General features: G+C 40.0%; 1 protein-coding gene across 6 annotated transcripts in view; it reads left to right on the forward strand.

Moving 5' to 3' along the window:
- The window catches only part of ANO4 (anoctamin 4), a 310,025-nt gene that overhangs the window by 251,743 nt on the left and 36,657 nt on the right, over positions 1-21,625 (forward strand). For all 6 annotated transcript variants that reach the window (XM_070410904.1, XM_070410898.1, XM_070410903.1 and 3 more), the window contains 6 exons: positions 2,347-2,402; positions 4,724-4,845; positions 8,646-8,780; positions 10,044-10,140; positions 14,237-14,297; positions 20,830-20,912. In XM_070410904.1, the coding sequence (XP_070267005.1) occupies positions 2,347-2,402; positions 4,724-4,845; positions 8,646-8,780; positions 10,044-10,140; positions 14,237-14,297; positions 20,830-20,912 (554 nt within the window). The remainder of the gene's footprint in view (positions 1-2,346; positions 2,403-4,723; positions 4,846-8,645; positions 8,781-10,043; positions 10,141-14,236; positions 14,298-20,829; positions 20,913-21,625) is intronic.

The raw sequence follows: 21,625 nt of genomic DNA on the forward strand, positions 1-21,625 counted from the left end.
GAGGCTTAGCTAAATGCAGCTCAGTGTGAGTCACTAGTACATTGAAGCTGCCAAAAATTACTTTGATCCCAAGCTGCATACATCAAAATGTAATAGGGAGAGATAGACAGTTACTTAGTCCAGATCTGAGTATCACTGGAGTAGTATTTTCAGTGAGTCAGTGTGGGTAGGAATGGTGACACTGAACCTGACTTAGGTGTGTCTAAACCTCAGTAGTGTAGTGGGTTAGCACGTCCTCATATTCTCTGCAGCGTCATCCATCCTTGAGACGCATCCTCTGCATAAAGTGCTCCGGGACCATTCTAGCTTGAAGGAACTGTCCCTCCTCTGAATTCACATGGCAGTTGTTTTTGTGTGTTTACTTGATAATAAGTCACTTACAACTCTTATTACCTTGAATTATTTCTTTTCAGTGACATGGAAATTTGACCACCTAACGAGAACCACTGTTAACATTTTGGTGTGCTAAATAATGTCAATATTGCATTAATTGCTTCTTTATATTTACCCCCTATTTGCCCATGTGATTTTTAAAACTAACTTAGGATGTGCTATACTTAATTTTTATCATATTTTTTCCCAGTGAATATTGTTTCTTGAACATACTAGAAAACAAGTGAAATGGTTTTGGCAGTAGCTATTCTGAATTACTTTATAAAGTGCAAATAATTTTTAAAATAATGCCTCTACTAATATTGGTATTATAATCTGAGGCACACCTCATCACTCACTGTGACACACTAGTATGCTGAGAATCTTCATCTGAAAACTGCTCGTCTAGATAATAGGCTCCTTAATTGTAAAAGAGTTGCCTTGTTTATCTTTGTATCTGCCTAGCTCAGGACCTGGCATCTTGTAGAAGTGCTGTTGAACTGAATTGAAATATCTTTTAACATGATTAATGTCTAACCATAGCATCTTTATACACTCAAAAACTGTGTATAAGGAGGCCATACAGCAATTATTGTGCTTAATTTTTCATCTCAAAACGTGAGCTGTTCTTACAACTAGTCAAGATGAAGACAAACGAAAGGTAGAGAACGTGTTGGGGTTTTTTTTAATGTTCTGAAGGAACACAGGAAGTTTAATATTACCACTAGTAAGAAATTTTCTTGATAGTTTTCTCATTTCATGAAAAGTGGAGAGTTCTATTCAAGATCACCCAGAGCTTTGAAAATAAGTAATGATGAACTGGAAATTAGAAATAACCAATTACAGAGTGAATTGTTAACTCTGGATCAGGCATTATGCTAAAAAACATGAAGTAAACCTGCAAATGCTCTGTTAACCTGATGTTTCATTGTTACCTCTGGTTTCATAAATAAAAGAAATCAATAACTTAATAAAACATATTTTAAAAAATAATAATTGTACTCGGTGAAAGAAGTACTGTATGATTCCATTTATATAAAACTCTAGAAAATGCAAACTGATTGATAGTGACAGAAAGCAGACGAATGTTTGCCTTGGAGATGGCACAGGGAGGTGGGATATTGCAAAGTGGCATGATAAAGCTTTGCGGGTGATGGGCATGTTCATTCTCTCGAATGTGCTGATGGTTTCCTGGGTGTATACAAGTCAAAAATTATCCAACTACATGTTTTAAACATAGGCCATTTATTATGTGTCAGTTACTTCAGTAAAGCTGTTTTAAAAGTGATATCCAGCCTGGCCAGCATGGCTCAGTGGTTGAACGTCAATCTATGAACCAGGAGGTCACGGTTCAATTCCCAGTCAGAGCACATGCCTGGGTTGCAGCTTGATTCCCAGTGTGGGGGCGTGCAGGAGGCAACCGATCAGTGATTCTCTCTCATCATTGATGTTTCTGTCTCTTTCTCCCTCTCCCTTCCTCTCTGAGATCAATAAAAAAAATATATTTAAATATATATATATCCACATATTTGACACCTCTCCCCCATTTTATGGATGAGAACAAGAGGACAAAGTTTATGGAGGCCTGAGGACAAGAGGATTTTTCCAAAGTCACAACACTAGTCCAATGCAGGAGAGTTAGATTTGTCCATATTTGAAGCTTCTGGATAAAAATAGAAGAGCTCCTGAGGGAGCATCATGTTTCAATATGATAAATCTGTCCCCTTCTCTTAGAGCATTTGTCTCTATGCCAGGCACTGTACTAGCTTCATTGTTTTCTGTTTGAAAATTCCCAACTCTTGATTCCAGTTTCCTAGCAACTCTGTCTCTAAACTGTTGGTGTTTCCAAGGGGGTTCCCATCCCTTTTGAAAACCTAGATGGCTTTCGTCAGAAAGTGCCACCCTTACATTAGTATTGAACATTGTGAGAGTTGGAACTCTGTACTAATTGGGATTGGACTTTGTGTTGTTTAGGTCTGAATCGCTTGCTTACCAATGGCTCCTATGAAGCTGCGTTCCCTCTGCACGAGGTATGTCCTGCCCCTTCTCCTTCTGTCAGCTTCTTGTTTTGCAATCAGCTTCTGGGAACAGTCATTAATTGAGTTTGTTGATGTGACATTTGTTCAGCGTGAATTTAATTTGTTCAGTAGATAATTAGGCCTCCTTGCCTTGTGACCCAGCGTAGTTTGGTTTATTTCTATGTGTCTTTTGATGTAATTGTAAGAATACTTGAAACAGCAGCCACTCAGCGTGAATTCAGAGGAATAGCTGAGGGACTCCAAGTCATAAAATTAAAGAGGCATTGAAAATTTCACCAGACCCAGGGGGGGAATGTTCCTGAAATACATAGTCTTTGCAACAAAGAAATGTATAGTTATTCTTTAGAGTGGGAGGAAGCCATCTTGCAAAGTCTCTGGTAACCAAAGGGTGAGAAATGGAAATTAATGGTATTGTACTTATCATTGCTCTTTTAAGATACATGCATTCTGATTTTTTAAAACGCACAATTCTTTTTTACTTTTTTATTTTCTCATTTACTATACACTCTTTGTCATATATTAGGACCTTTGTCAATGTAACTGTGGTTACCCTTAACTCAATTTCTGCATTAGCTTTTGAGTTATTTCACCCAGAATTCTCTTTACACGTGTAGTTTCCATTATTGATGAGAGATTATTGTCTTGCTCATAGTTTTGTGCCCCTACGCCATACTGGTCACTGTATGACATAGAAAATACAAAGATAAATATTATAGTGCATGCCCTCTAGAACATCACAAACACCAGAGGGAGACTACTGTTAAACAATGATTTGGGGAACAATGTTAACAGTTTGCCAAGAAACAGTTTAGAGTCCAGTTCCAACTGTCCCCAAATGGCAAGTCTTTTCATTTGGCTAACAGTGTTTCTTCCCTCGATTTCAGCACCAGGAGGATGTAAAAAGTGACTTAGAATTTTAAAAAACCTGGTTCATTAACAAAACTAGCAGCTCTGGTCTGAGACCCTGGTTGCAGTCTGCCATGAAACACTTTTGGAATGATCCTTTAGTGTCACAGAAGCAAACACATTGACACGAAGGTTTTCTGGAGCCACACACAGGTGCCTCTGGGCTCCCAAGACACACTTCCCACCAAAACATCTCGTGGCTTCCTGGAGTTATTAGTTGCCAAGAAATAGTTTCAGTAAGTCCTGTGCCCTCCCACTGCCTGGCCCTTGCCCCTAGTAAGGCCAGTGTCTGAGCAATGGTAGGTGGGCAGATGTATCTGTGCAGGTGAGTGGGTGGCGGGCATGAGAGCGTCTAAGGAGAAGCAGCTATGAAACCTCACCGAGTAGTAACTCAGGGCCATCTCTGTGGTTTTCCTATCTTGGTAAAGCCCTAAAAGAACATCCAAATTATTAACTGCAGCTGCAATAATATAATTCCTCCTTTGACTTTTTACTCTGAGTTGACCTTGATTGCATTACTTAACCTCATAACAATCTTCAAGGGCAGGAAGGGCAGATATTGGTGCCCTTGTTTCCTGTCAAAAATCGAAAGAAATTTGGAGGTCTAGAGAAAGATTAGCTCACCTCTAGTCACACCGGGAGTTGGTCGTTGAGCTGAGACTAGAACCCGTTTCTTGTCTCTCAGCGCTATTTACTTTCTACTAAAAAAGGACTTCTCAGGTTCAAAGGACTTCCCAATAAATACGTCCCCTCCAGGGAGTTCCTTTTCTGTTTATAAATCTAGTGTTGCCATTACCTGAACTCGGAAAACCCCACCTCTCTGGCCCTTGGTCTCCTCATTTGTTCAATGTGAAGGTCAAATTCATTTTGAATTTTTCTGGTTTTTGAGGTGACGTCCAGCATTTACATTCCTGCGTTCTCTCATAGATAAGGCCAGGTGACAAGGTTACAGCTGTGGCTGTTTACAAGCACTCTTGACAAAGGTGGGAAAGAGAACTACTAGGTCTTGGGCACGGCCTCCTTATCAGGAAGCAAGACACCTTATTCATTCAAATCACAGAAGAAACCTAAGGAGACAGATATTATTATTAGTTCCATTATGAACTAGGAATCCAAAGCTCAGAGAGTTTAAGGTTTCCTCGCTAAGAAAGCAGAACTGAATCTGAACCCAGCTCAAACCTGTGTGATTCTAGCAAACAAGTGCTTCTTACTACACAGGATCATCAGCAAGATAATGCCCAGAGTAACTCATCACACTTCTTTCCCTTCAATAGTGTGGATCCTTTTTATTTTTTTTCTCGCATCATCTCTGTTGCTACTTCTGCTGTAAGAGACTAGTATTCCTGTTAACGTTCCTTGTGGCTCCTGTGGGCATCAGCTCACGGGCAGTGGTGTTTTCATCCCAGGGAGGTTACAGAAGTAAAAACTCCATTCGAACCCACGGAGCGGAAAACCACCGACACCTGCTGTATGAGTGCTGGGCCTCCTGGGGCGTGTGGTACAAGTACCAGCCTTTGGATCTTGTAAGGTGAGTTTGTAACCAGCTGTACATATAAAACTTGCACAAAATGACTAGGGCAGACTGTCTGCTGGGGTGAGAAAAAAACAAAACAGTCTGGAGCGCACAGCCCTCACTCTAATCTGGCTTCTTCCTAGGAAGGCAACTTTCAGAGGCCATGGGTCATTCTTGGTAAACCAGACCTCCCTCTGAGGAGGATGGTGTTTCTTCCAAAAAAGCCTCAGGAAAGAGCCTGTGAGATCAGCCAGGTCTCCCACATGACTCCATAGGGAGCAGGTCACCCATGTGACTCATTGACAAATTTATCAGTAACAATTGTAGAGAAGTGACACTATTTATAGATACTGAGTGACAAATGGAATATTAGTTACTATGAGGTAAGGAATACATGGTGGTGCCATTACTAATAAAATTCAGGTTTATTTTAATTTTCATTCAAAACTAATAACCTCTAAAGATGGTTTTAATACTGCAGGTCAAAAGAGTATATCAGGTTTTTAACAATTAATGATAATTGTGCAGTGAGAATGTACTTTTTTACTACTTGCCTAAGTTTCTGCCATGGGAGTGTTCAGCTCTGACATCTCATTATTTATTTAGAAACTGGTTATTAAGCCTGGGTAGCTACAATCCCCACCTCGTGGATTTCTTATTAAAGAGAAAGTCATGTCTCATTTCCTCGACTAGCTGGATTTGTTTTACTTTTATGGGGGCCCCTGGAAAAATGAGCCCAGAGGAAAATGAAATAATAAGACAATTCACTTTCTGTTTCATCCCCCCCCCCCCCCCCCCCCCCGCCCCCCCGGGTAGTCATTCTTCCTGCCAAGTGTTTATTCCTGCTGACTCAAGGACATTGATGAATTGTGTGCCACTCTTTGTGTTGGTAAAATAAATGATCCAGATGATTTGTGTGAGTGGAAAATATTTTCTGAGATGAGATCATTTTCCATTGACCAGTTTCAATACATGATAAAACAGTGGGGGAAAAACATAAAAGCAAATTCTCTTCCCAGCCACAGTTTCGTATTACAGGATTTTATTGATTAAAAATTACAGAAAGTTGCTGTAGGCAAAACGTATCTTGTCCATGACAGTGTTTTGATTAAGACTTTGCAGTTTGTCAGTGAGTATTAATTAACTGCCCACTGTGTTTCTAGTACCATGCTAAGTACTATTGGCAAAGACACACAGAAGCCAGTCTCTGGCTGAGAAATTCTCAGTTTCCTTCAGGGAAACAGGGCCGGCATACTTGAGACAACTATAGAACAATACAAGACTATGCACAGTTAGGTAAAATGTCTGATGGAGGTGGTAAGTTTTACAATAACTCAGAAAAATGGAAAGGATGTGCCTCTCTGGAAGGCTCTGAAGAGCTGAGCCCTGGCCGAGCAGTGGGACTGGTGTTGGCCAATGCGAAGGGAGATGAAAAGTACAAGTAAGACCTGAGTAGAGTGAGGTTGTGGAGCATCTAACAGTGGTTCTCAACCTTCCTAATGCCGCGACCCTTTAATACAGTTCCTCATGTTGTGGTGACCCCCAACCATAAAATTATTTTCGTTGCTACTTCATAACTGCAAGTTTGCTACTGTTATGAATCGTAATGTAAATATCTGATATGCTATATGTGTTTTCCGATGGTTGCGACCCACAGGTTGAGAACCACTGATCTAGGGGCTCTTGTCTCTAAAATAGTTCTTGTCCCATAGATTTTGCTTCCTCCATATCTCTTGAATCTGACCACACCCAGCCTCTCCTCCACCATGCTTCTTCCTTTCCCTGTAACCTAGACTATGGCTGTTGTCCCCTACTTGGTCTCCCTTTTCCCACACTGACCCCTTCCAATCCATTCTTTTCCCTACAGACAGAGTGATCTTTTTGGAATGTGAATCTAATCATGTCCTTGATTGTTAAAACTCTCTAATGCATTTCCATTTCTCCTAGGACAAAGATCAATGCAGTTAGCATGGTCTACAAGACCCACTGAGGCCCAGCCCCCACTTACCCCATGCCCACCTCTTGTTCTCAGTGTCCCAGTCACACCACCCTTATTTTACTTTGTCCCTTCTACCTCAGGACCTTTGTACATACTGTTTCCTATCTGATCACTCACCTCACCTAGCTTATTTTCACTCATCAGCACAATAGTCACCCTCTCAAAGAAGTCTTCCTTGACTAGGGTGGTCATATGGCCTTGATCATATTATTGATATCTATTGATATATATGCTGATAGAATTGTATTCCTCTCCCTTTTAGCTGTTTTCCCAGTTTTGTAGTTATAAACTTATTTCTGTAATTGGTCTATGTGTGTCTTCTTTATTGCCTTGAAAGCTTCATAGGAGCAAGGACCAGGCTTATTTTTCTCAACAAAATCTTCTCAGCTCCTAGCACAGTATTTGGTACATAGTAGGTATTTTTACTTGTTGAATGAATAAATAAATATATTTGCATATAAAAGCATGTTGGAAAAGCCTTCTGGGAGTGGAAAGTTTCTATTGGGACACTGTGGAAGGTGGAATAAATAAACAAATAATCCCATGCTCTTAGGAGCCATTGGACATTCTAAAAGGAAAGCAGCAGTCAGTATTTAAAAACAGATGGTCAACAACACTTGTTTAGAATGAAAATAAAAAACTAATTAGAATATTCTTATGTTCGGCTAAGAAATAATTACCTTCAAAGTCATGAAATATAGCAGTTGAAAGGCACAGAAAGCATAATTTGGTTTGTATTCTAATACATGTTGATCATATTATTGATATCTATACTAATAAAAGGGTAATATGCTAATTAGACCGGATGTCTTCCAGACATCCTTCCAGACAAAGTCACAGTGGCGGGGGCCAAGGAAGAGGCAGTTAGGGGCAATCAGGCCGGCAGGGGAGAGCAGTTAGGGCAATCAGGCAGGAGGGGAGAGTAGTTAGGGCCTATCAGGCAGGCAGGCAGGCAGAAAGGTTAGAGGCAATCAAGCAGGCAGGCAGATGAGCAATTAGGAGCCAGCAGTCCCAGATTGCGAGAGGGATGTCTGACTGCCTGGGATCGGGCCTAAACCGGCAGTTGGACATCCCCCGAGGGGTACCAGATTGGAGAGGGTGCAGGCCAGGTTGAGGGACGCCACCCCACATGCACAAATTTTGTGCACCGGGCCACTAGTTTAAGAAATAAAAACCAAGAAATATCCTGGACATTTTCAAACTTCATAGATCACAGGGCACAGTCTGGTTAGCCTCAAAAATATTTATATAGGTAGATATCGAAGCCTGTGAAAGTCACCACTTAGAAGGAAAGGTTGCTCTAAGTGTCTACTCATGTTTAATCTCAGTAATGAGAGTTTTCTTTTCTGTTCAATATCTTATGATTCTAGCATTTTCAATGTCTGATAAAGCTACAAAATATTGAAAGAGATGTTTAAAGTTTTTCACAATAAGTTGATTTACTATTTGTTAAAGAAATTTATAATGATAATACATACATTACACATAAGCGCACACCCAGAAATGGCAAAAAATGAGGTGTTGGCAACGACTCTTCAAATTCTGGCTTTGTATTAATAAGTGTTATAGCTTCCTGAATGTTTTCTCAGAGCAAGTTGTATATGTTCTTTTATAAAAGGGTGCATTCTCTTTCTGATATTTAGTAGGAGGGGGAGAAATTTAAGCCCATAGCCTAGATGGGATCAAATGTTCCATTCCCTTGGCTTACCTGGTCTACATGTTTATCTGCAAGGAAACCACAGAGTGCAAGACTGAGCGAAGTGTTCTAATGCCTCACCCTAAGCTATAACCTATAAGGCTGTTGTGTCTTAAACAGGCGGTACTTTGGAGAGAAGATTGGGCTGTATTTTGCCTGGCTGGGCTGGTACACCGGCATGCTCTTCCCAGCTGCCTTCATTGGACTGTTTGTCTTTTTGTACGGAGTCATTACCCTGGATCACTGCCAAGTCAGGTACGGGAGCGTGGGGCAGCCTGCCTTTGCTTCTGTTTAAAGATGCTGTTTGTGCTTTGGGCCCAAACCATGGGCCCTCTTAGGGTTTTCTTCTGACTTCCTTCTCAATCTCTTCTGGAAAAATGCAAAAGGCTCCATTTACGAAATCTCACCATCCATTACCCTTGCTGCTGTGGTCTTCAGCTAGCAAGGAAGCAAAGTTTGCATTTCTGGACGTATATGCCATGATTTGTCCACAGAACAAGTCACTTTCATTCACTGGCTGAAATGGACTTTTTCTGGCTTTTTCACTTTTTTTCTTTCTGCTAACCCTGCAAAATGGTAGGTTAACAGTAATTTTGTATGGATTCTGTGTTTTTACAGGGACCTTTTAAACCTAAACTAGAAAGACATCTCACCCACATGCTGGGGCCTTCCAAATGATTCAGTGTTGATGATTATCTTGGCTCTCTCACCAAAATAGAGTTTAAAGTATTCATGGAGATCTTATTGAAAGGCTTGGAAATACTCTTAAATAATACATGTGCCTTTTAGAAGTGATTGCAAGAATAAAAGTGATTGGCCCTGACCTGTGTGGCTCAGTTGGTTGGAGCATCGTCCTGTATACTAAGGGGTGACAGGTTTGATCCCTGGTCAGGGTGCATGAGGGAGGCAACCAATCAGTGTTTCTCTCTCACATCAATGTTGTTATCTTTCTCTATCCCTTCCTCTCTAACACTCCCCCCCCCCCCCAAAAAAATGAAAAAATTTAAGTGATTGAGTGGCCATCCTGCCTACAAACATATTTTACTTTCTGGTAAAATTGTTACCTAGATGTAGCTTTCTACCAGAACTAATCCCTAATATTTTTACTTATTTCTCCATTATTAGTAGTAACTTATGCATATAGAAATCTCGACAGTTGCTTTTAGGTATCTCATTGTTCCCATAATTCAGTGTAAAATGGCTTCAAACCTGTGCAATGTTAGGAATGACTTCTGCATAATTTGGAGTATGACAACCAATGTTTTGTTTTATGTATTTTTCTGAGTTTAACTTACTAATATGTAAAGCCAAGAAATAGCCTCATAAATAGATAGGTGTATCAAATTATCAAATTGTGCAGGAACTTGTTTATATTAATAACAGATAAGGCTAAGAAGCTTTGAAGATTAAAAATATAATCTGCTGGATCTTATTTACTGGTTGAATGTTCTCATGAAATTGGAGGGAGGAAATGCTCTGATGTCATCAAAAAGCAGTGCTTTCTGTTCTCTTTTCCAGTAAAGAAGTCTGCCAAGCTACAGATATCATCATGTGTCCTGTGTGCGATAAATACTGTCCATTCATGAGGCTGTCAGACAGCTGTGTTTATGCCAAGGTAATTTCAATTATGCAGCATTTCAGGTGGATTGAAATTTACATACACTTTCCTGAGGAACGGAGGCTAACTCTATTCTCTCTGTCATTTCTGGTCTTTGGTTCTCAAGCTTATGTTATAGCATAGACCTACCTCCATCATTCAGTGTTCTAATTCAAATTCAAATATCTTTGCACCATGTATATTGTATATATGTATTTAATGTATTGGTTCTATTCATCATCACAAGAAACTGCAGCATGCAGAGTGCAAAAGAGCACGGTTGTTAGATTCAGAGAAAGACTCAAATCTCGACTCTTCTCTTTACCACTTGTCAGTCAAAGAACAAAGTTATTTGACCTCTCTGAGCCTCAGTTTTCTCCTTTGTAAAATTCAGAACATGATACTTGTTTCACACAATTATTATAAGAAATGAGATAAGATGTATACTGAGCATAGTGCTTGGCAAATGATAATATATCAGTATATGAGAGAAGCCATCATTTTCCTCTTCTTCATCATCATTATTGTCAAAAAGACTTGGGTCTGAAGCTGGTTCAGCTATTTTTACCTCCTTGGCCTTGCACAGGTACAGCCTTTTTGAGGCTGAGCTTCTCACATCGGAAATGCACACCTGCCCTCTCTACCCCATATCATGTCATGTCATGAGAACCAAGGAAGATAGCACATTTGAAAGCGTTTTGAAACAAGGAAAACATATAGCACCATTATGTCTATATGTTTCTTTGTTTCTTTCTTTTATAGGTTATTGCATCTCCCTCTCTCATGTTATACCTTATTACTTTATTAGAAGTTTAGATATAGTAATCAAATTCCTGTAGTGTTTTACTGAGGGGCGGTGTCACTAATGTATAGCAATAGTTCACGTATGGGCTGACGATGACTTTTCCAAGACCCCCTGCCTATCACCTTGCCCAGATTCCAGACATGAAAGGGTTGGCAGATTTTATTGAACCTCTGTGATCACTGCAGCTTGGATCTATCTGATTATGCTGTTGGCATTGCAGAGTTTTGTTCCTTATAAATGAGAGAACATTTGATAGGCAGCCAGGAGCCCGCCCATCCATGATGTCGTTAGCACTGCAGGTGGCCAGTCAGTGTGGATCCTGAACCACAGCAGCCAGCTGTGATTTTAAAAAGATTTGGACTCTTGGTATGTGCATCAAATAGCCACAAAAAAACACTCCACAAAATACTCCCTACCTTTGGAGAGCGTACAAATAAACCTGAGTTGATGAGGACAAATTTAACAGAGTGAGTTAGGGAAATGTAGATTTCAGTGAGGGTCAAAAGAGGCTTGTCAGTAATTTAATTTCTGTTTATTGATTGTCAGTTAAGCCTGAATGATTTGAGTACAAAAATCCTGCTTTGGGGGAATCTCAGAAACTCAGTCTGCTGTTGTTGTTTTGGGGTATTTGTTTATTTGGGGGTTTTTACGTGGAAAAGCATGCCTTGCATGAAGTTCTCTCTTTAGTAGGAGATCCAAGATAATTCCTTTAAAAGAATCGTCATGTTTGCAGTGCTCAGATTTTATAGGGGTTTCTTTGGGAAGTTATTCTACTGAATATAACATCTAGAACAGTGATGGCGAACCTATGACATGCGTGTCAGAGGTGACACGCGAACTCATTTTTTTGGTTGATTTTTTTGTTAAATGGCATTTAAATATATAAAATAAATATCAAAAATGTAAGTCTTTGTTTTACTATGGTTGCAAATATCAAAAAATTTCTATATGTGGCCGCAGCCCCAGAGTTAAGTTAGGGTTTTTCAAAATGCTAACACACCAAGCTCAAAAGGTTTGCCATCACTGATCTAGAACAATAATTTTATAATAATAGCTAGGCTATAGCTATAAAATAGCTAGGCAACCTACATTTATTCTTTCTAATTCTCATAGAAATTTCAAGGTTGATATTATTATTCCCATTTAACTCAGGAAGCAGAGAGGCAAAATTACTCATCCACGATCATACAGCAGTCAGTGACTGTGCCTTAGTTTATCCGACTACAAAGCACGCCTTTCTTCCATACTGAGTCACTAGACTTTTAGATTACGGATTTTAAGTTTACTCCTGCCTCAAAACTTAGTAAAATGAAGTCCTAAAAAGCCTCCGAATGACAGAATTGAAGTTGTCCAGACTTTCATTTAGAAAAACTTATCAGAAAATGCTAGACTGATTTCCTGGGACTGAGGACATTGGAATCAAATCGGAGCCCATATCCATTTTAATCAATGGCTGCTCTGTTGACTGGGAATGCTTTCTTCTCAACCCTTATATTTGTAAGGTTCAGCCACCAGCTTTAACTGATTTACGCATAAAGGGACACATTGACTCATGGCCCTGGAAAAAAGAACACTGGAATAGTTGCCATTATCTGAGCACAAGGGCTCAGCGACTAAAACTGGTCCTCCAGGCCCCCAAGTGTTGCTCTCTTGCCACTTGTCTATGTGATCATTGTGCAGACAGGTTCTCATCACAGGATGGGGATGGTGGCTGCTGACCACCATAGCTCCAGGCTTACATTTTCCTCCCTTTATCTCTTTAAGTGTATTTTTATACTTATTTTAAATTCTTCATCTGCTGTTACAGAATATCTGTTTCCGAAGGTAGATGTTGCCTAGTTTCTCAGGGTCTTTGTTTGGTTTTGTGTTTTGCTAGTTCCCAGAATCTACTGTCTTGCTTCTCTAGGGTTGACTGTGGCAGAGGGAGCCATCAGCTTATGCTACCTTACCATCTTAGTAGGAACCAGATGTCCCTGTTAACTCGCCAACCCTCCTGACTCACATATTCACTGCAGCAGAAAAATGTCTCTCTCCAAATGTGTGCACACCAGTCCCAGGGAAGGACTCAGGGTAGTTCTGTTTGAGCTGTGTGCCGTCTAGTGACCTGTTAAGAGAGTTCTGTTACCTGGAGAAGGAGGGAAAGATGACCTGAGCAACTGGCAGTAACAATGATCCCAATCCCATTCCAGAATCTACACTGATGGTGCCAGCTACAATGTCTACCAGCTCCCAGGGGATGCCCCAGTGCTGAGCACACACCACCCACAAGCCACTGGGACTTTTGGGCTTGATTTGATGCCAGGCACCCAATATGCAACTTACCACTACCCCTGGCATATGAAATAAATTGGCTTTAGACTTTTATCTCACTTTAGATGTTTGAATGTTGCCTTCTCTCCTAATGTGAGAGAGAGAGAAAGAGAGAGAGAGGAGAGGAGAGGAGAGGAGAGGAGAGGAGAGGAGAGGAGAGGAGAGGAGAGGAGAGGATAAACTTTTGGAAGTATTTGAATATTTCATACTCTGATGTAGCAGAAAAAGATCTGCTTATGCTTGGCACATTCTCTGAGGGACAATAAAGTATACTTTATAGCGAGCTATAAAGCACCAAAAAAAAGTTATCCTTTATGAACGTATCAGTCATCATTTCAATTTGGCATGATATTGGTGTGATTTATCCTGGAGGCAGAAATGAGCCTGGCAGTTTTGCGGCAAGAATATTTTTGCTTTCTGCGGTGGGTGTGCGATAGAATAAATTATTCTAACAATAAAGTACTTGCTAGCTGTGTTTGTTATGTGTGCTAGGCAAATATAGTGATTACCCAAGGCTTTCATACAGGTGGAAGTGGATCTTGTTAATGCTCTACTTTCTCCTCTTCATAATGCTGAAACCCAGAGGGCAGCCCAGAAAATGTTTGTTCAAAGCTACACAAAATAGCAATGTTTTCAAAGTGAATGAATGAGGCATTAAAAACAGTGCTTGGGAAATCAGAAACCTTTAAAGTAGCAACAATAATACCTCTTAAATATATCCAAATACATATGTGCACAAAAGGAAATCCTTAGTAGCACTATTGGGGCTACTGATAAATGTTCAGCTAGCTGAGACGCACCTAAAGGGAACAAGTTCTCGCTTTCCATTCACAGTCAGAGGAATTCCCTTCTTGATTATGATCCAAAAGGAATATCTTCCAAAGAAACCTGGCAAAAGTCATTGCATCATCATAGCTATTTTTACAGAACTAGAAAAAAATGTGAATTGGAATATAGCATATGGGAAGTTAGCTTAACTGTGATTCATAATGTTCCCAGGTCACCCACCTTTTTGACAATGGAGCCACTGTCTTCTTTGCTGTGTTCATGGCAGTCTGGGGTAAGTGTTCCACATCCATGGAACTTGAGTTCCCCTCATATGCTCTCTGATACGTTCCTTTAGAAATCTGACTTTGGCCCAGCTGTCGTGGATTGGTGGTTGAGCATTGACTTATGAACCAGGAGGTCATGGTTCAATTCCCAGTCAGGGCCCATGTCTGAGTTGCAGGCTCAATCCCCAGTTTGGAGCATGCAGAAGGCAGCCAATTAATGATTCTCTCTCATCATTGATGTTTTTATCTCTCTCTACCTCTCCCTTCCTCTCTGAAATCAATAAAAATATGTTTTAAAAAAACACAGAAATCTGACTTTGGATTTTGAAAGGAAGAAGCTGGAGTAAATTCAGTTGCCTGTTCTATTAGACACAAGCTGATAAATAATTCATGTAGCTTATTTAAAAAGTGATATTGTAAAGAAGAAACATGTCTGCTTTCTCTTAAACCTTCAACAATTACATAGCATTCCATATTTTGAGTAAATTTGCCTTCTGTTGGAGATAAAACAGAAAGATACCCATCTCAGGATGATATAGGATTTTCAATTGTGTGTGGGATCTTTTAATTAGGCTAATGCATGAGTAACCACGTCTGGTTTTCTTCCAATTCTTGTCAAAATGACCCTCTATAAACAAAAGCTACTTAAAAGGCTGGATCAAGTCCTTTTATGTAACTGCAAGCCATAATAATGAGGTATGATGGAACATTCACTTAAAGAATTAATCCAAAGTTATTAACCCACTTCTTTGTAAAATGAGTCTCATTTTAATGGGTTATCTTCTTAGTCAAATAATTATAAGCTTTAAGTTAATAGTAGAGAAAAGATCCTGGACAAATTCATAGTGAACAATGAATGGTGGTTACCTTTGGTGAGCAGAATTCGTGGAAGGGTAAGTGTGAACAGTGACAAGAGACATTTTTACACTATATATTTTAAGTTTGATTTGAATTTTTTTCAATGATTATGTATTTTTTTCTAGAATTTTAATTCCAAATCTGAATTTTGATGTTAGCAAACTCCACTAACTCGAGGCTTAGGCTCATGTTGTGCCTTCTGTCTGGAATGAATATCATCATCTTCCCCATATTTCTGGGCCCAGCTGAAATGTCATCTGCTCCAGCCAGAAGATGTCTTTCTTCTTTGAACTTTCATAGCATTTGGTTCATATCATTTTAGTGGAACTTGTAATCATATTCATATATAATTTATCTTCCTCAAGGACCATTATTATCACAGGAGAACTCATGCATTTCTTTTAAGACAGAGAGATTCATATTGGATGGATGGATGGATGGATGGATGGATGGATGGATGGATGGATGGATGGAAAACAGAAAAGAGAGAAGGGAAAGAGAAGGAAATTGCCAAAAGGATTTATGAGACGAAAGTGTTTAAATAATCTTTGATGAGTAGAAATATAAAGCCCTGTTCTCTTGAGGATGGCCTACCTAGAGATCTTCAAAGGAAAATTGTCCCACCCACCACAGCTTTGTTAAAGAGACATATTTTTATTTCTGTGACTTCAGCCCCTTTCAACCAGTGGGTATTTGACCCAAGATCAGTCAAACCCTAGGTTGGTGAGTGGCCTGGGAGAAGACATGATGTTCCTCATTCTCATGAATGTGGGGTAGGAAATGCAGATAGAGACAGGAAGTTAGCAGTAGGAACTGACAGGGAAGGATGCAGAAAGGGTGTAGAGGAGGAAGAGAGAGATTGAGATTGACCATCAGGGAGAAGTAGGGATCAGGAGGAATTATGAGAAGGCTGAAGTTAAGAGAAATCAGAACCTACAGACAAGCAATAAAGAGCTAGTGAAAAAGATATAGAATACAGGTGCAGAAGCCAACTGGTGGCCAACTGAAAGAAAATGTGGAACAATCCCCCATAGAAAAGCAAAGAGTGTAGCCAAGACATCTTATTCGTGGGTATCAGCGTGGAGACCAGAGTCTCTTGTGACTAGGGTGTCTCAAGCTGCTGGCTTCTGTACACTGTCTCTGAATAGGCCCAGTCTTTGATTTCCATACAATTCCTGCCTCCCTTTGTGGGCCTTGCGGAAGGCCTTCACTATTTGTGTGTCTCTGTCCCTCGCAAACAAAGGAAGCCAATCATTAACAGAGTTTTGGTTACTGGACTGAGCTCTCAGATCAAGAATGTGTATTTGATTTTCCTAGACCATATTATTATCAGTAACCATGATCAGGAAGTATAATAAGCCATCCACTGCTTAAACTTTGCCATGATTACATGTAAGGAGACTTTAAAAATATATACTTATTCTTAAGTCAGTGATTCCCAAACTCTTTCAAGTCATAGCACGCATAGAAAATGATAATATTTTAACAATATACTGATGCATGTGAAGGAGCCTGCTCAGGGCCTAGGATAATACTCCTGAAAGACCCTAGCCCCAGCCACCCTGAGGGCCAAAGGGATTATTATCTCTTGCAGGCCTATAGTCCATTCCTGTCATACCCATTGGGAAGCACTGCTTTGGGCTACTCGTCTACTGCATAATGACTTAATGCTTCTGTAGAGAGAAATGTATTCTGGAAGAATTTACATACAAAACTTCCTTACCCACTTTAATGTTTCAACCATTTTAGATATACTTTGACTGAAATCATGTTTTCTCTCTGAGACTATATATAGGAGTGAAGTTCTGGTATAATGACATTTGTCTATAAAACAGAGGTTCTCATCTCCACCTCTCACTGAATACCACAGTTACAAAGGCGATTGTGTCCCTTTCTTGCAAGTTGGAATGTCTTATGCTGGGCATAATAAATAGGTTTGATTTTATCCTGCCAATCTCAACTGGTTGATTGGTGGTGATTACCTGTAGGATGGAGTTGGGAAGCTTCTGAGGATGGAAGTAGGTGGATTGGAGGTTTGACCTTCCTTGTACCTTGGAGGGTACTCAGTAAGACTCTGATAGATGTTTTGTAATAACCCTTGGGCACAAGGGAACATTTTAGGTTCATTCCAGGCAATGTAAGCCTGGAATAATTCATCCTCTGAATTGCTTTGTTTTAGTTGGAAATTTATTGCTTAAATCTTATATTGTTCCCAGAAAAATAATGAGAAAAAGAATTATTTACACCAGGTATTTCTTTATAGATAGGGCTATGCCTTCTATAGAAATCTGGAATGGCAGGCAATAATAACAATTATAATAATAATATACACTATTGAGGGCTTATTATATTCTGGACACTGGGTTAAGCATTGTACAGTATCATCTCAGTTAATCTTTATAGCAACCTTTAAAGAAAGTACTAGTACTGTTGTTATCCCCGTGTGATAGATGAGGGAACTAAGGCAGTAGCTAGAAAGTGCCAAAACCAAGACTTCAACACACAAGTCTCAGCTCCTACAGTCTACGCCCAAGATCAGATATTCTGTGTAACGTGAACTCTCAGATAAAAGACTATTATGCTCACCATGAGCCGCATTTATACTGCTTTGCAATGGTATGTTCTATAAAAGTGTGTCAGTCCTAATGGAGCCCAGTTTAATGGTCTCGGGATCATTCTTTTTTAAAAAATATATGTTTATTGATTTTAGAGAGAGGAGAAAACAGACAGATAAAGAGATAAAAACATCAATGAGAGAAACATCAATCAGCTGCCTCTTACCTGTCCCCTACTGGGGATCAAGCCTGCATACTAGGCATGTGCCTGACCAGGAATCAAACCTATGACCTCTTGGTTCATAGGTTGACATTCAACCACTGAGCCACTCTGGCCAGGCAGGATCATTCTTTATGATTAACAAGTTGCAACATTTAAGAAAAGAAACTTTATTTCTGAGAAATTGCTCCATATGAAGATATTGAGAACAGATGTAAGTGGTTTACTAGACCTGGGAAGACATGGGGTGATGTGCTTGTTTTGTTGCCTTTTGCTTTGTGTATTCACTAGAGAAACAATAAGGCCCCGTTAGGAAACAATCTGTAGCAGCTGGGAAGGCCTTTGTGTGGAGCTAGAACTCCACTGCCATTGTTCATATTCACAGGTCTGTGGTAGCAGGGCCTCCTGGGGACCCTGGAGGTATACTGGGAGCCCAGGGCTCTGGGCTTGAGCCAAGTGGCTCTTTCCTCTGTGCTCATTTTTGTTCAGAAAGATTCAAGGGACAAACCAATTATGGCCTGAATTGGCTTTTCTCCCTAGGGAAAAAAAATGAGTCGTTAGGGAGCTAGATGTTGGTGGAGACTTATCAGCAAGCAGATTATTCCCCTCTGTTCTTCATTTACCAGTATGTTTTTCCTCTCCTTCCTGTTTTTTCCTAGTTTAAGTGTTGACCAAAATTAAATTATTCATAGTAAACAAACAAATCAAGGTTCCTAGAGCTCTCTGATCAATAACAAGATTGTGGTTCTTTTTATGCAAATTCAAAGATTCTGATTCTGTCAGTAATTTGTGAATGAAGTAGGTCTCAGTTTTTGAAAATAATTTTCTTTGTTAATCCTCACCCAAGGATATTTTTCCATTGATTTTTAGAGAGAGTGGAAGGGAGGGGGAGAGACAAAGAGAGAGAAACATAGATGTAAGAGAGACATATCCATCAGTTGCCTCACGCACGTGCCCTGACCAGGGCTGCGGATGGAGTTTGCAACTGAGGTACGTGTCCTTAACTGGAATCGAACCGGGGACCCCTCAGTACATGGGCTGACCCCAGCTAGGGCTGAAAATAAATTTTATAATAATTGGCCTTTTATTTCTAGATATTTGCACTACTTTATCTTTTGTAATCTTATTGATATGCTGAGTGCCATGAGTCATCCTCATGAGTCATCAAACCTGGAGGTGGCCTTGGGGACCCCCAACACAACCAGACTCACAGGAAGGATGCCAGTGGGAAATGGCCACTCAGCACTGGCACTTTTATTAATCTCCACAGACATCCATTTATTTTAATTTCCCTCTCCAAGAATTAAGCACTTGATTCGTTTAGGTGTGGCTTTCTTAACAACTATAATTACTCTGAACTTTTCAGATTTTGTAAAGGCGCATGGCATATGTATTATTTAACACTCAGCAGGCCTGGGAAGGACCCCATGTTTAAATACATTCATATGGCTGCTTTCAATGTGTGGATTTCCTCACTTAGAGGGATAAATGGAGGCGATTAGTATTCTAATGTCAGTCCAGGTCAGAATTTGCCACAAGATGAGTTTATGCTAAACTTTTCGGGGGGGGGTGGGGGGGCAGAACTTAGAATTTTTAGATCATTTTGAATTTTAGCATTTCATATAGGGAACATAGATCTTTATTGCCATTTTTCTTTTGCTTAGCAGGACATGGAGAGTTAGAAAAGTTCACTGATTTGCCAAGAGTAGTACAGGTTATATCTGAACTAGATTTCAAACCTACGATTGAAAGTCTAGATCATATGCCAGCGAGCTCTTAATTATTATCCTATACAGTCTTTCCAGTTACTCATTTTAAAAATATATGTTCTATGTCCAAATGCCACTAATGGGGAGGTAGTGTGAGGGCAAAGCAGAATAGGAAAGATGAAAGTAATTATCTTTCTTTGGAATGGGCATTCGGATATTTACATTTCCTCATGAAACGAATTTCAAATATGTGACATTCTTGCCTCTGTAAGTCTAACTTCACAGCAAGCCCAACAGAGTTAGGCTCATCAACTCTGCCTCCCACGGCGTCCCTGTGGTATCTTTAGTTACATTTGCCCTCAAAGTTTGTGTGTGTGTATGCCTGTGTGTCACTCATTTGGCTTGTGACTTCTGAGGCAGCAAGATTGTGTCTTGATTTTTTTTTCACCTCTCTCTGTCATTGTAGAGTGCTCAATAATTCATTTGAGTAGATCTTTTAAAATAGAAATGAGTAGAAAGTTATTTTGTCTAGTTAAGGATTACCCCCAGATTTCCCTGGGCGGGGACGCCAACACTTGTTGGAAAAGGTTCTTAACAGAATTTACACACATGTGCCTTCAATGCGACAATAAAGACATGGTTTGTTGAGAGAGAGAGAGAGAGAAAGAGAGAGAGAGAGAGAGAGAGAGAGAGAGAGAGAGGCAGTAGGATTTCTTCCTCCAATAAAATAGCTTCCTTCAATGAAATAGAAAAAAAATACATTTTACATAGGTATTTCCTGCAAGGAGGATTTGGGGGACCAGTCATCACTACCAATCAAATACTGCTAATTTTTATTTTTGCCACTGCCTCTGACTTTTAAAAATAAACATGCCATCAATTAGAAAGATGTTAGTAACCTAGTTTTCTGTATTCTTACATCCTGAGAGCCCTGTCATTCTAATAAGTCTGTTCTGCCTCGACTTGCAAATCAGCTTAATTTATTCTAAATGAAATCTCTGATTTTTTATTATGCACAAGACAAGCTTGGTAATTCTCTGAAAACATTCCTACTTATGTTAGATTAGCGGGAAGTTCTGATGCTCAAGGATGCTTACACAAACAGCTGTCATTCTTTGCAGTGGCTTCATTATTTAGCAGCACAGTTAACAGCATTGCTTTTTGTTCAAATGTTCGTGTCTTTCTGTGCTTGTTCCAGCGACAGTTTTCCTGGAGTTTTGGAAAAGACGGCGAGCAGTAATTGCTTATGACTGGGATTTGATAGACTGGGAAGAGGAAGAGGTTTGTATCACTTACACCGGAATTTTTAAAAAGCGAATCACCAAGAAATACAGAGTCCCCTTCAGTTATCACTTCCTGCACTATGAGAGAAGCCAGGTTTACTCATAAAGCATTGCAGTATCTGTTTTTGCAGAAAACTCTTAAGTAGTCTAGAAACCACAAACAGAATTAAAAAGAAAATTTTTTTGATTGCTTAGTGGAATCTAAGTCCATAGCTAAGTAAATCACTTTACTTTTAGGTAGAGGCATCCAAAGGATTGGTAATAAGATTTGTTTAGCTTTCTTCGATATTATCCATTGCTTCACTTTAGCAGAAGGAGGGCGATAGTTTTACAATCCTAAGCACATGCAAGCAAGTGCCCCCTAAGAGAACTGTTCCTGGGCAATGTTTCCGGGAGCTCTCCAGGACCCTGGACAGAGCCCAGAGGCATGCACAAAGTCAGCATTACCGGAAGTGGGAAATGCTGAGCGGAAAACACTCCTCAAGCTGCCTCTTTGATGGGTGTGGCTAAATGCAGGGCCAGCTCTAGATAAGTCTGTCAAGGAGAGGTAACCTCAGACTGAACTCCCGCCCCCACCCCCCCCCACCTCCCAGCCACACCACTCTCCCCTTTTAGGCCAATACACTGTGCCCTCTCTCAACCTAGGTCTGGTCTTCATACTCTTCTCACCCCATTCCTGTCAGAAGTCTCTCACGCACCCTTGCTGGTCTT

This window comes from Myotis yumanensis, unplaced genomic scaffold (assembly GCF_028538775.1).
Source record: "Myotis yumanensis isolate MYYU_CA2020_CCGP unplaced genomic scaffold, mMyoYum1.0.hap1 SCAF_3, whole genome shotgun sequence".
Taxonomy (NCBI): domain Eukaryota; kingdom Metazoa; phylum Chordata; class Mammalia; order Chiroptera; family Vespertilionidae; genus Myotis; species Myotis yumanensis.